The following is a 13,329-nucleotide window of genomic DNA, read 5'->3' on the forward strand; positions in this document are numbered from 1 at the left end:
CCCCCAGCTGTGGGAGACGGCCCAAAGGCACCAGCAGAACCAGGATCTATCCACGTCCTGCTCCAAGGCTGTGGCACCCACGCTCCTGATGCCAGAGTCCCCTGCCAGGCTCAAGCAGGGCCACTTCTGCTCTGTCCCCTGCTCTTAATTCGATGCTGGCAGGAATTTGCCCCCGACACAAGCCAGGAACCTCTGTCCTCTGTGGGGACCCTGGATCCACCTGGCCTGGAGGTGTTTTAGGAGGTGCCCACCCCTCCTACAGCTCTGAGCACACAGAGAGATCCCCTCTGCAACCATTCCAACTCTGCTTTTAGGTCATCTTAAACTAATTTCAGACCACTAAAAGGTCTGAAAAAGAGAAAGCAAAGGGAATTAATTGTGTCTCTCTGCTGCTGGACTGCATCCCACAGTGCAGGTCTGCACAGGACCTGTGGGGTTTAGGGATAAAACTAAAACTGGTTCACTCCAGAAAGGGACAATGAATAAATCTGCAGTTGTTCCTTTAATCTCATCACCCGACCAGTTCATCCCAGTATGAGAAGCCTTTTGAAGGATCATTTTGGTTTGGGTTGGAGGAGACCTTGAGCCCATCTCATTCAGGGACACCTTCCACCATCCCAAACTGCCCCAGGCCCTGTCCAGCCTGGCCTGGGGTCCCAGGATGGGTGAGGAAGACAAAACTAACCCTGGACCAGGTGGGCTGGGAGGGGCTGGGCCACTCCAGGCTTTATCCAGCTGAGGAGCCTCCAAAACCAGGCCCATGCAATGTCACTCTTTGTTCCACCTTATCCTCAGGGATAGAAAATGTCATGTTTGATGTATCCAGAGATCATAAAATGTTCTTCTGTCTTCAGGGCAGGAAGGAGACATTTCCCCCCTCCTTTGTTTTACTTTTTCTTTTTCTTTCTACTTCTTTACTTCTTTCTTTTGTATTAAAGAAGATGAAAAGAATTCAAGTCCCATCCCTGCAGTGCTTCAGGCACAAGACTTCCCTGGGTATCAGCTTTTTTTTTTTTTTTTTTTTTTTTCAGGGATCCCTGCAGCCACAGATTGGTGTTAATGATCTGGATTTGCTTTTGGGGTTAAAAAGAAAGAAATCTGCGAATGCAGAGCGTGGCTGTTCCTGTGCAGAGGGGAATATTGCAGCTTTGTAATTCACTGCCATCTTGTGATATTTAACGTTTTCCTAAAATGATGAACATGCAACATGGATTAGAACAGAACCCCAAACAACAACAAAAAAAAAAACAAACCCAAATCTGTTCCTAGTATCCATAGTTACAGAGAAAACTCAGAGACCCTGAGGGTGATGGGTAGAAAAGCTCCTATCACAAAGACATAAAATGAAAAGTTGTGACATTTTTGTTGCTTTTAAGTTTATTTTTTAACCTGTAAACTCTTCGGATGAACTCCATTCTTCCATCAGACAAAAAGCTGGAGTTTCCCTTGATGAGATCTCACCTTGTGTGTTCTGGAGAGAAGTTTTTCAATCTGTTTTTCTTTTTTGCCCTTTGCCTTTGGGTGGAATGGCAAAATTAGGACAAGTTTGCTCCAGTGAGATTATTATTATTATTATTATTATTATTATTATTATTATTATTATTATTCCTTCCATGTACAGTCAGAGTACCTGGGAGTCCTGTGCTACTTCAGAGGGTAAACATGGAGGAAAATGCTGCATAATGCATGGCAAAGTTTAACAGAAATTTTAAAGTCAGATAATAGGGGGATGTTCCACCTTTTTAAAACTGATGAAAGTAGATTGGACAGCAGAAAGCTGCAGGAAGCAAAATATCACCCCCACCCTGTCTCTTGCAGAGAGGGGCAGTGGGAGGAGCTGCCCTTGCCCACGGCTAATTTTGATGAGCGATTTGCATATGGATCATCCCAAAGTGAGGAGCCCAAAATCTACCGCCCAGAATTTTACTGTATTTACCATTTTATCAGTGTTTTGCTGCCCTGTATTTGGTGCTGACTGTGCCAGACTGTCAGGGCTGGGCCCCAGCTGGCAGCTGAGTCCCACAGAACCACAGACCCATCCCAGGGAATGGGATGAGGGAGGGTAAGGAATGGTTTGGGAAGGGACCTAAAACCCCATCCAGTGCCACCCCTGCCAAGGCAGGGACACCTTCCACCAGCCCAGGTGGCTCCAAGCCCTGTCCAGCCTGGCCTTGGGCACTTCCAGGGATTCAGGGGCAGCCACAGCTTCTCTGGGAAATCCATTCCAGGGCCTCTGCACCCTCAGAGGGAACAATTCCTTCCCAATATCCCATCCATCCCTGCCTTCTGACAGAGGGAAGCCATTCCCTGTGTCCTGTCCCTCCAGGCCTTGTCCCCAGTCCCTCTCCAGCTCTCCTGGAGCCCCTTTAGGCACTGGAAGGCTGGAGGGAGATGAAGTTCAGCACCTAAACACTGGGGTTTATTAGGAGAGGAGAGCACTCCAGTACCCCCAGGTTGTTCCACCTCTCCCCCAGCACCCTCAGCCACCATCCTCACCCAGGACATTGGGGGCAACTCCCAGCTGAGCCAGGACACCCAGGGGTGTCCCTATTTCAGTGCCAGCAGGGAGGGAACAACTCTCTTCCCATCAGGTGTCCATTGGGATATATTAAACTTGTGCTTTGAATTCAGCCAGTGAAATCATTCTGGGGGCACAGCCCTGAATTTCTTCCCCCTCCACTTCCACAGACACAGACTGAAACAGCAGCTTAGGTTGGAACTGCCTCATTTATAACCCATCCAAACAAATGGCCTGAAGCAATTGTGCTCCAGACCTTCAACTGCCTCCTGGGACTTTGGATGTGCATTCCTAGAAAATACCAAAACATTCCTTTAATAGAAAACGGAGCTGCACTTGAATAGTGGTGGCTGCTCCCCAAGGCACAGGCTCAGAGCACCAACACCCGCCTGTCCTCACCTCCTGCAGCCACTCAGGAAACTCAGAGAAGTGCAACAATTCCTTCAAGGCAGAGCAGAGGTTGTCCCACTGGAGTTTTCAGCAGAGTGAGAAGCCCCACCCATGGTTTTTGTTACCTACATTATTTTCTCCTGGCTCGTGTAAGTCCCCAGCCTCGCAATTCACATGCAGCAAAGCACCCCCAAAATGAGAGAAAAAGGAGTTTTCCTGAGAGGATGCAGCTGGGTGAAAAGAACAGGAATGGAAATGGTGGGAGAGGATGAGGAGGGCAGAGCAGCTGCTGGCAGAGCTCACAGTCATGTCTTACCCCAACCCTGTCCCTGCCCATTTCTAACACAAACCTCTGCAATTCTTTCAATATTGTTGATTTTATTACAAGAATAATTGAAGACAGAACAAAAGAACAGTGGCAAACCCAAATATTTTTAAAAAATTAACATGCAAGAGACTTTACAAGCCTCAAATGTTCAATAACCTCTTTGCTGGCTGTGGTTGTACAGCACTCAGGATGTGCTGGTCTTTCACACCAACACATGGGGCTGGTGGAACTCCACTCTCCTGCACTCTCACATCCAGCAGCAGTGCAGAGATTAAAAGGAAATGTTTCCTTCCATTCTTTTATTGCTGTCTCATCCCACTGATAAGGTGGCTTTTAGTCTGCTCAAGTTACCTCTAAGTTTGGCAGAGACAAAACCTCTTGTCCTCCCCAATTACTGTTTACCCACATAAATTCTGCTGATTTCAGAAAGGAGAATGAATCAATGATTGAAAAAATAAATATTCTTATGCAGGAAATACACTGACCCATACAATTAATACATTAATAATCATTAACTTGGAACATTCATTACGTGACTCAGAGTGTCTGAAGTTTTTATTTAAAAACCCCCAGACCTGCAGAACACAGAGGCCACGGGGTGGGGGTGTCTGAGGCCTTCAGACACTCTGAGCTGGCTCTGACTTCAAAGGATGAATCACCAGGATCTGGGTGGTATCAGCAGAACTGGCCTGCACAATAAATGAGCCCAGTCAGCCCTTCCCTGGAGGGGTTTCTGTCTCTTGGCTACAGGGAAATGATGCAGCTTGTCTGCAAGCAAACTTCTCATGTTACATAAACCAAGGAAAACATATTTATATAGCAAAGGTTTCCTGAAATAGCCCCTGGAATTTTGAACAGAGCAACCATTCTTTTCAGAGTTTCAGGATGTATTTCAGCAAGAACAAAGACACACATAGAGTATTTTCTTTTTACTCTTTCCTTCCAATCTGAGTACAGCAGCCAAAGCCTACACACCTACGCTGTGTCCATCACAAAGTTAAACAGCTCCACAGTGCAGAGCAAGCCTGGAGAACCCTGAATGCAATCAACCCCAAATCTATCTGATACAGACATCAGAATCTGCAAACAATAAAGAAGTTTGTTTATAGCAAACCCCGAATGCAATCAACCCCAAAGCTATCTGATACAGACATCAGAATCTGCAAACAATAAAAAGTTTGTTTATAACAACATGAGACTGGCTGCCAGGGGATAAATGACTGATCCTCCTGGGCCACAGGTGCATCAGTGTTTGAGTTCCTGAGCAGCCTCTTGTACAATCAACTCTACCATTTAACACCAGTTCTGAAAACCTCTGAGTTTGCAGCTGGTGCTTCAAAAAGAGCATCCTACCTTCAGGCACCACGAAGGTTCTCGTTTGCCTTTAATGAAGTGCTTTATTCATTAAGAGGTTAAACTCCTGCAGTGTGTCTCTCAGGCCAGGGTTGGAGGCACAGCTCTGCTGTCAGGCTGGAGGTTGATGAGGGAGTTGCTGGCCTGGGCCAGCTCTGCAATGGAGACTCGGCCTCGCTGCTTGATGTACTGGGCCACGGCTGCCATCTCCTCTGCAGTGATGTAGATGAACTTTCCCCTGTCATCAATCACACCTGCAGGGCAAAGAGAGCAGCCTGCAGATTCAGTCAGCACCGGGCTCCCCTCACTTCCCACCAGGCATCACTCACTGCTTTGGCAGGGGATGTTCCAGCTGCTGAGGCAGCACTTCCTATCTAGGCCGGGCAGGATTTTATCTCCTGGCCACCGCTGGGTGCTGGAGCAGGGCTGTGCCAGCAGCCCAGGGCCCTGGGAATGCTCCTTTTGCTCAAAGGAACCCGTCCTGTGCACTGGGAACAGCTGCCTGGGAGCTCCACAGCAGCTGCTGCAGGGATCACAGAATGTCCTGAGCTGGAAAGGATCCACCAGGATCCAGCTCCTGTCCCTGCACAGACACCCCAACAATCCCACCCTGTCCCTGGGAGCGCTGTCCAAACACTCCTGGAGCTCTGGCACGTTTGGGGCCGTGCCCATTCCCTGGGGAGCCTGGGCAGTGCTCTGGGGGAAGAACCTTTCCCTGATCCCCAACATAAATTCCCCTGACCCAGCTCCAGCCGTTCCCTGGGTGCTGTCCCTGTCTCAGGGAGCAGAGATCAGAGCTGCCCCGGGGGAGGAAGTTGCAGAACTTGATGGATCTCCCCTCAGCCTCCTCTTCTCCAGGCTGAACAAGCCAAGTGCCCTCAGCTGCTCCTCACATGGATTCCTCTCCAGACCCTTCCCCTTCCTAGCCCTGCTTTTTTGGTGCTCGTGTTCCCAGCTCAGGCAGCTGGTGGAGAAAGGTGGAGCAGGAGGGTCCAGGAGGGCACTGAGAGCCCTTGTGGGGCCCAGCTCAGCCTTTCCAGCCTCCCCTCTGAAGGGAATACAGCTCAGTTTTCATATTTCTGTGGCTCCAGAGTGAGAACAGAACTCTGCTTTTATGGATTCCACCGAGGCAGAGCCTCCCTGGCTTTGGGCACAGCCAGCCAGGACAGCACACATCCTTTCTCCCTGGATTCCAAGCACTTTTAGGGCATTTGAAAAGGTTTCCACATGCACTTGCTGAGACAGTTGTTCTCCAGCCACGAGCACAAGATCAGGTGAATAAATGTTTGTGCTGGCACCTTTCTCTACTTCACCCTTGGAAAGAAGAAGACTGCCCAGCACTAAGCCATATTTTGTTCCTGCTCAGTCCCTGCTGCCATGCCAGCTTGGACTGGGTGTTCCAGGGCTGGGAACAAGCACTTCACTGACTCCAGCATCCTGCAGTGCTCTGGGATGTCTGCCTCTCCCACATGCCACACCCCAGCCCTGGCTTTAACCACCAGGCTTGGAAGCCACCCCAAATCATCCCAGTGATCCTCTCAAATTCAGATTTCAGAAGGCCCCACTTGCAGCTGGCTGCTCAGCAACCCCAAAGGGCCTTCAGCAGATGGGTAAATTAATAAAATATAAATATCTAGCTGTCAAGTCCTACTAGATCCTTAAAACAAGAATGACACTGGAATTCTCTCTCTGCCACAGGGAAGGCACTTTCTGCACCACCAGCTACAGAAAGATCCCCTTTGTGCTTTGGCTGTCACCTGTCAGGGTGCCATCTGCCATCAGGTCCTGGATTCTGTTAATTGCATCCTGTGCAGGAGAGAAAAAGGAATAACAAGACTGATCAAAAGGGAAGCAAAAACCATTTCACACGTTCAGACAAACTACAGAGGCTTACCTTGAAATCTCTCAGGGTTAAGGAATTCAGCACTCCCACACAAAGAGGTGGAATCAGCCCTTTGGTCTTAGAGGGATGATTTTTTTTTTTTTTTTTGTATTTTGGGATGTTCAAATTAAATTCCCTACTCCTTAAAAGAGACACTTATTGCCTGTTTCAAAGAGCAGGGGGTTATAGGAATCTTCCCATGGAAAGGTTGTGCAGTGCCATGAAGTTCCATGAAGCACAGAGGTCCTTCTCCAAGGTTCTTGCTCAAAAATTCCACATTTTTCACATCTTTTCCTGCTTCTTTTAGGAGCAAACCTCTCCTACCAACCCAAAGCAACAATCTGTTGAATTTATGGCTGGGTTTACTCCACAGTTACTCCAAGCATGCAGTTCCACTGCACCTTAAGTGTTGGTTTCTACAGTTCTACCTCTCTCTTGTTGTTATATGACTGCAGAAGGAAATTAAAATTTATATTTCAACCAGATAAATTCCTGTAAGTAACCCACTGCACACTTAAATGGAATTCTGGTTTAAGAGGGAGGCAGGGGCCCAGCAAAAATGAGTACTTCCACCCCACAAGTCAGTGCTTACCTGTGTCCTTAAACCCAGATGTGAAGCCAAGTCCTCCAGCTGGATAACCTTTGTTTTCTGTGGGAACAAACAAGAGTTAAGCTGATGAATGAGAAAGCTGGGATTTTTTTTTTTCCCATTCAAATAAAAAAATGCATTGACCTGACAAGGCAGAACCTGTTCCTTTTAAGTAACTTTTCCTAGTAAGCACTTTCTTCTGATGAAAAGCTCTCAGGTTACCTAAAGCAGGGAGCTCTGTGGAAAGACTTGAGTGCTCTGACCCACTTAGGGCAAGACTCAAACACATCTGCCAGCCTTGACCCTGGACTTTTCCTTACACTGGGATGAGCACAAGGAACAGCCATGACTCTGTTCCCCCACCTCCTGAGTTTCTCAGCTGCTGCCTTTAATTTCCAGTGAGTTTTACCAAGATCCCTTTCTTCTTTGAGGGATGTCTCAAAGCACCTTTTAAAACCATCACTGGTGTGTATCAGCACTTACATAAAACCCAGGCAGGACTGGCAGCATTAAGTGCTTTAGTCTGTTTTACTGATGTCATGTGTATTAATGCCATAATAATCTTCCTAAGCAAGCCAACACCTTATTCAATTTGTCAGTGTTGGAACTGCACATCGTCATCTTGCTTTTGACAGATTCTTCCTGCAGCTTTTCTCAGCCAAAGCACAACCAGCACTGCTCACATCTGGTTTTGTGCTTCTCTGTAGCTCCAGAGAAAACACCTGCAGTGCTTGTCTGGAGCTACTTGGGTCCTGTTTTCCTCTCTGCCAAAGTTTTAGGAACTCATCTGTTCAGTTGCAAAAGGATGCAGCGTTTGTAAGGAGCTTGGAAAAAACAAAACTGTTGGAAAGCTCAGTTAATATTCAGGTCTACATTCCTAAAATCCATGTATGTACAGCCACAGGAGCTGCATCTCCATTAACAAATTAAACACTTCAAACAATAAAGTCCTTTGTTCTTGGTCTTGAGAGCATACTGGGAGGCCACTGAAGAAATAAAGAGAGGCTGAAATAGATGAATCTTTTTCATTAATAAAATCAGACCAAAAAGCAAGCCACACACAGATTTAGCAGCTGTGAAGTTCGATGCAGCCAAGCTAGAGAACTGAATACCATGGACTGAACACAGGGAACTGGAACCAGTCCATGGAATTCAGTTCTCAGAGCTGGGAACTGCCAACATTCGTCACATCTTCTTTTAAAGGGATTGGGGGGGTTGGTGCAAAGCCACATGAACAAGAAAAACAGGACTTAAACCTTCACTCAAAGATATTCCCCCTCAATGACCAAGTTTAGTGGAAGCTTTCCAAGACAGATCCTGCTGGGAATGAGAGCCCAAGGGGGTGGGATGAGGATGCACCCCCCACACTCTGGAATACAACAACACCATGAGGTCCCAAGGGAATAAAACACTTCTCCACATGCATCATGGTCTAGAGACAGGCTTAACTTTCCTTCAGCAACATAAACACATCCACATTTTCCTGAATTAATTTCATTTTAGGGGTGATGCTGCTGCTGTCCTCAGCAAGGGATGAAACACAGCAAGAGGCTGCATTTTTCTCCCAACACCCTTAAGAATGAAGCAGGGGGTGAGCTATCTCCAGTCAGTGATACCAGCACAAGAAATTATTCAACAGAAGAGCTAAATTCAATTTTATTTTTTTCAAAAATGCCAATTACTCTTAATTTATACATTTTTTTCTGACAGCCATGAGCAGCTCAGCATCGCTTCCTGTCAATGGTTTCTGTGAACAGAACAGAAGATGAGGGCAATACATAATCTATACATTAAGCACACTTTCAAGATTAAAGAAAAAATACTTAAAACTTGTGAAAGAAAGCGATGCCCCAGTTCTGCAGCTCAGCTCTGCAGAGGAAATCAGGTGTCGAATATTCAGACTTCGCTTTCCAGCCCAAGTTTAATTTCTCTGACGTCAAGATGAAGGGACTGATAGAGAATTTAGTGCTGAAACACTCAACGGGGAGTTTGTGACTAATCTGGTCCATCCACCACAGCCCCTGGGGCAATGGGCAGAGTCTGCCCTGGCTGTGTCCTCCCTTGGAAACCTCCCAGTGCTTCTGGAAGACCTCAAGGGACACAGGAATCTCCCTTTTTACCCACAGAGGTAAAGGAGAGGCAGAGAGCAGCCCAGCAGAGCTTTGCAGGGCTCTGCTCTGAGCTCTCGTCCAGAACTGCCTGGCAATCACTCCAAAGGACTCCCCAAGGAGAGTTATCCATGAGGCAAATCTCTACGTCCAGGAGATAAATCTGCTCTAAGTCCAGGGTTTTGCTGGGATAATGAACGTGCAAAATGTGAGATTTTGGAGTAGGAAATGATTAGCAGCTCACTGAGTGATCCAAGTGATTTGCTTGTTGGAGAAGCCTTTCACACAGGTCACACATCCTGAGAGTTCAGATTCCAGTAAAGGAAGAAAGGGATTCATTAGGAAAAAAAAAGGTTTGCATGACAGTGCTGGAGTGAGAGGAGAAAAATGCATCTGACCTTTGATACAGCAATAGTGGAGAGCTTTTGCCCTCACAGATCAAAAGCACAAACCCTCAGGACCACAGCCCAGGTTTGAAATACCCAGCCATACAATGGGATGAAAGGGAGACTGACACACCCTGGTTAAAACAAGGCAGCTGCTTCTTACACTGCCCTCCTGAACATTAAGAAAACACTGGAAGCTGCAAGGACAGAAAAAAAGAGAAGGAATCACAGGAAAAGTTGGGATTGAGCTTTCCAGTGCCAGTGTTGGAGGCTCAAAAACACCCTCCAGGTACAGCAATTCGCCTTCCTGCTGAGCTCAGGTGGAGAGACTGTTTTTAAATCAGTGGCTGATGCTCACAAACAAAAAAGCCTGAATGCCCCAAATCCTAATCCACAGCAAACATTGCTTCCATGAACTCTGAGGGAGATCCACCAGGCCTGTCTTATACCACAGGGCAAGAGCCACATCCTGCCCCAAAAGCCAGGACCCAGCTGGAATTAAAACTATTTTAAGTTAAATGTGTTTGTGCTGGTTCAGTAAATAACACTTATTGAAGGGATCACTTTTGTTACTTGTTGAATATTTAAATAAATGAAAGAGGAAGCAAAGATGTCCCTCTTTGACAAAAAGGTTTTTCACACCAAGGAGAGAAAAACCAAAGGCACCTTACCTTAACATATTCCAGGAATTCCATAAGAAAGCTGCGAGACTGGAGACAGCAAGGAAAACAATTATTATTTTGAATTCATGAGCATTAAATGCATCAAAAACTTGCTGAGTAGAAATACTATAAAAGTGTTTAGACTGCATAATTTCTAAGTTTTAACTACACAGACTGAGATATTGAACCGGGAAGATATAATCTAGATTTAAAAATAATCTAGATTTAATCTTCACAAGGGATTTCTGACAGGTACTTTTTGAGACAGAATGTGGCTCAGGTACAATTTAGATTTTTCCCAAAAGGTTATCATACACTTTTTTATTCTTCACATCATAAATACCCTGAAATAACCACATCTGGGTGAATTTAAGCACCATTAAGTCACACACCAAGGCCATTCTGTGCAGAGGAAAACCCAGAGTGACTCAGGACCTGCAGATGGCCAAGTGCAGCACAGCTGCACAGCACCTGTGGAGGCTCAGGCATTTCAGAGCCATGCACCTGAGATCCAGTGAGCAGCTCCATTTCAGAGGCCATGCAAACAGCTTGCACTGAAGTTAAAAGGAGATCAGGTTACTCTGCAACCCTGGCAATCAATCAGCCTTAATTAAATGGTGAGCTCTGGAGGCAGGAGCTTGATTTTCAGCACAAGCAGCCCAAACAACACAAGGCAGAGCCAGCTTTGCTGACAGGATCCTGAAATGCTTCAGTACTTCAGCCACCACGAGGCCAGGGTGGCTGCTTAATTTCCTTCTCATTTCTGCTGCCTCCAAATAACTCTGTACCTGTTATTATTTCTGAATGAGTCTTTTAAATCACCTGCAATTTAAGTTCTAGCTCCTCACCCCTACTAAAGTTATCTCAGGTTGAGATGCAGGCATCATCAACTGCCTGCCAAGCTCTTTTAGGTGAGGAACACCCTGCTCTGTTCTGACACGGAGGGAGATTCATTTCTCCTTGACAGGCAGCTGTAGGAACATGGACAATCACCACATTCCAGTTTTAAAGGGTGTTTGAAGTGGAACACGCCAATATTTAGGGATAATCTCATCTCCTGACAGGACAGGTACAGATTTTTGAAGGAGCTGTCCATAAAAGTGTGCATTTTGCTGTTCACTGCGTCCTAGGGAATTCCCCATCAGCAGACAGAACTTCTCTTGGTGTCAGTGATGGAGGAATTTTTCTTGATGGGAAGGGGTCCATAGTGAGAACCTGTAATGAGTCAATGGTTCTCGACATTGGGCACAATCTGCTGTGCTCAAAGCCACTCTCAGTCACACTAAAGCAAATCCACTGAATTCCAGAGTCTCTTCAGCAGAGCACCAAATGCACACATGGCCCTGAAATAAATCCTTCCCAAGAAATGCACTGGACAGCTCAAATTGGCAGCTACAGCCCAAGAGCAATTCCAGGGTGTGATAGCAAATAAATTGTGTCTAACAGGTTTTCAGCAGGCAAAACTCTGCCTCCCACAACAGCAAAAGTTTTTCAGGTTTGCTGTGATTTTATATCAAGTATCACATTTCAACCACCATCCCCACAGCTCTGCAGGCAGCCACAGGAGCAGCAGTGTGGGCTTGTCCTGAGGATTCCCTTATCAGAAGCCTTTTGAGACAAGAGCTTGGCTTTTAATTTGATTTCACAGCAGCTCTCTTGATGTAGAAAATAAAGCCAAACCCACATAATTGCCCCCAAGGTCTGTGGGCACTTTCCAGCTCCAAATTCAGCTTTACTGGCTCAGTCTCTGTGGGTAAGGCAGAGCTGCTGACAGTGAGAGATCACCTGAATTCCAGAATGAGTTTGATTTCAGTCCTTAGACACAGGGAGGACAGAACTCATTTCCAGCAAGTTCTCTCAGAACTCTAAAATACCCCGTAGGACTCTGGTATGAGGAACAGCAGCATTCCCCAGGAAATATTCCAGGGTTAACCTGTGCCACAGACACAATTTAGCTTTCACAAGCAAAAACCTTTGGCTGACTCCTACTTTTTATTTCATTTTACACAAGACAGAATGCGGCACGTCTAACAGGAGAAGGGGAACTGCAGAACCAGCCTCACATACCTGCTCCTCTGTCATTGATTCTTCAACCCCTTCCTCTTCAACCACAAAACTCTCCTTCAGCTTCAGGTACTCTTCATATTCTCTCTTCTCCTCTTCTTCCTTTGCCTTCCTTTTTTCCTCTTCCTGGACAGAGAAGATGACAAGTGGTCAGTTTGCTCTTTCCCAAGACAGTTTTTAAGTGAAGCAGCATCTTCTTTCTCTGCAGCCAGCACATAAAAAGTTTTTAAGCTGAGCCTGAGTTGTCCCTTGATGGCACAATCAGTTTCTGCTGCCTTTCACACCAGGGCTGGTTCTTAGCAGAGCTGACAGAAAACCTCTTAAGTAGCAACCTGCCTGCTTCATTTGCATCAATCTGCTGCTCCTCACAGGAAGTCCCTGCCCCTCCCTGCACTTTGATGCAACGTTCACATTTTTGGTCACTGGCCCCAGGTCTGCTCTGCCACTGCAGGACATTGGGAGTGCTCACAAGGAACACTGGAGTTACACTGCTGGAGAGAAACTGTGAGAGCTGCAGGTAAAATCAAGTTTTCTAAGAAAACCTCTTCCTTATGAAAACTTTCTTCCAGCAAACTGTGCATACATATAATATATAAATTACTGTATAAAGTATTTTAGGCACAGGAAGCACAACTGTATTGACAAAAGGAGTTTTTTACATGTTGGTTGTTAAACAAAAGCTTCAGGCTTTTGGTTTTCTGCAATAAAAAAAAATCATGGCCTACCATGAAATAAATGTTAAAGCCTTAAAGCCCACAATAAAGCTGACCCAGAGAACTCCAAGCCCAGCATCAGTGACATGGTGATGTGAATTCTGTGGAATTCACACCTTCACAAATCAAAATGGTGATTAAAGGTTTGGGAATGTGACAGATTACTTAGAAAATGTTTCAAATAAGAATTGGTTTTTACTGGGAACTCCTAAATTTGCAGTTTTCCATTATTTTCATTTGAAATTTGTTTTGCTCTTCTCCAAGAGAAGGCTGGACTAACATTGAAGGTTGGATTTGATGATCTAAGAGGCCTTTTCAAATCTAAAAGATTCCATG

General features: G+C 46.0%; 1 protein-coding gene across 3 annotated transcripts in view; it reads right to left on the reverse strand.

The window, feature by feature from the left end:
• Positions 1-1,063: 1,063 nt before the first annotated feature.
• DDRGK1 (DDRGK domain containing 1) overlaps positions 1,064-13,329 on the reverse strand; it is a 38,495-nt gene continuing 26,229 nt past the window's right edge. For 2 of the 3 annotated variants that reach the window (XM_053941908.1, XM_053941909.1), the window contains exons 5-9: positions 12,284-12,406; positions 10,226-10,264; positions 7,064-7,120; positions 6,347-6,395; positions 3,267-4,843 (exon numbers count right to left, since the gene is read on the reverse strand). In XM_053941908.1, the coding sequence (XP_053797883.1) occupies positions 4,671-4,843; positions 6,347-6,395; positions 7,064-7,120; positions 10,226-10,264; positions 12,284-12,406 (441 nt within the window). In that variant the 3' untranslated portion in view covers positions 3,267-4,670. Of the gene's footprint in view, positions 1,516-3,266; positions 4,844-6,346; positions 6,396-7,063; positions 7,121-10,225; positions 10,265-12,283; positions 12,407-13,329 lie in introns of those variants that run through there. The other variant, XR_008430754.1, reaches the window with a different exon arrangement.

Source organism: Vidua chalybeata, chromosome 4 (genome assembly GCF_026979565.1).
Source record: "Vidua chalybeata isolate OUT-0048 chromosome 4, bVidCha1 merged haplotype, whole genome shotgun sequence".
Classification (NCBI taxonomy): Eukaryota; Metazoa; Chordata; class Aves; order Passeriformes; family Viduidae; genus Vidua; species Vidua chalybeata.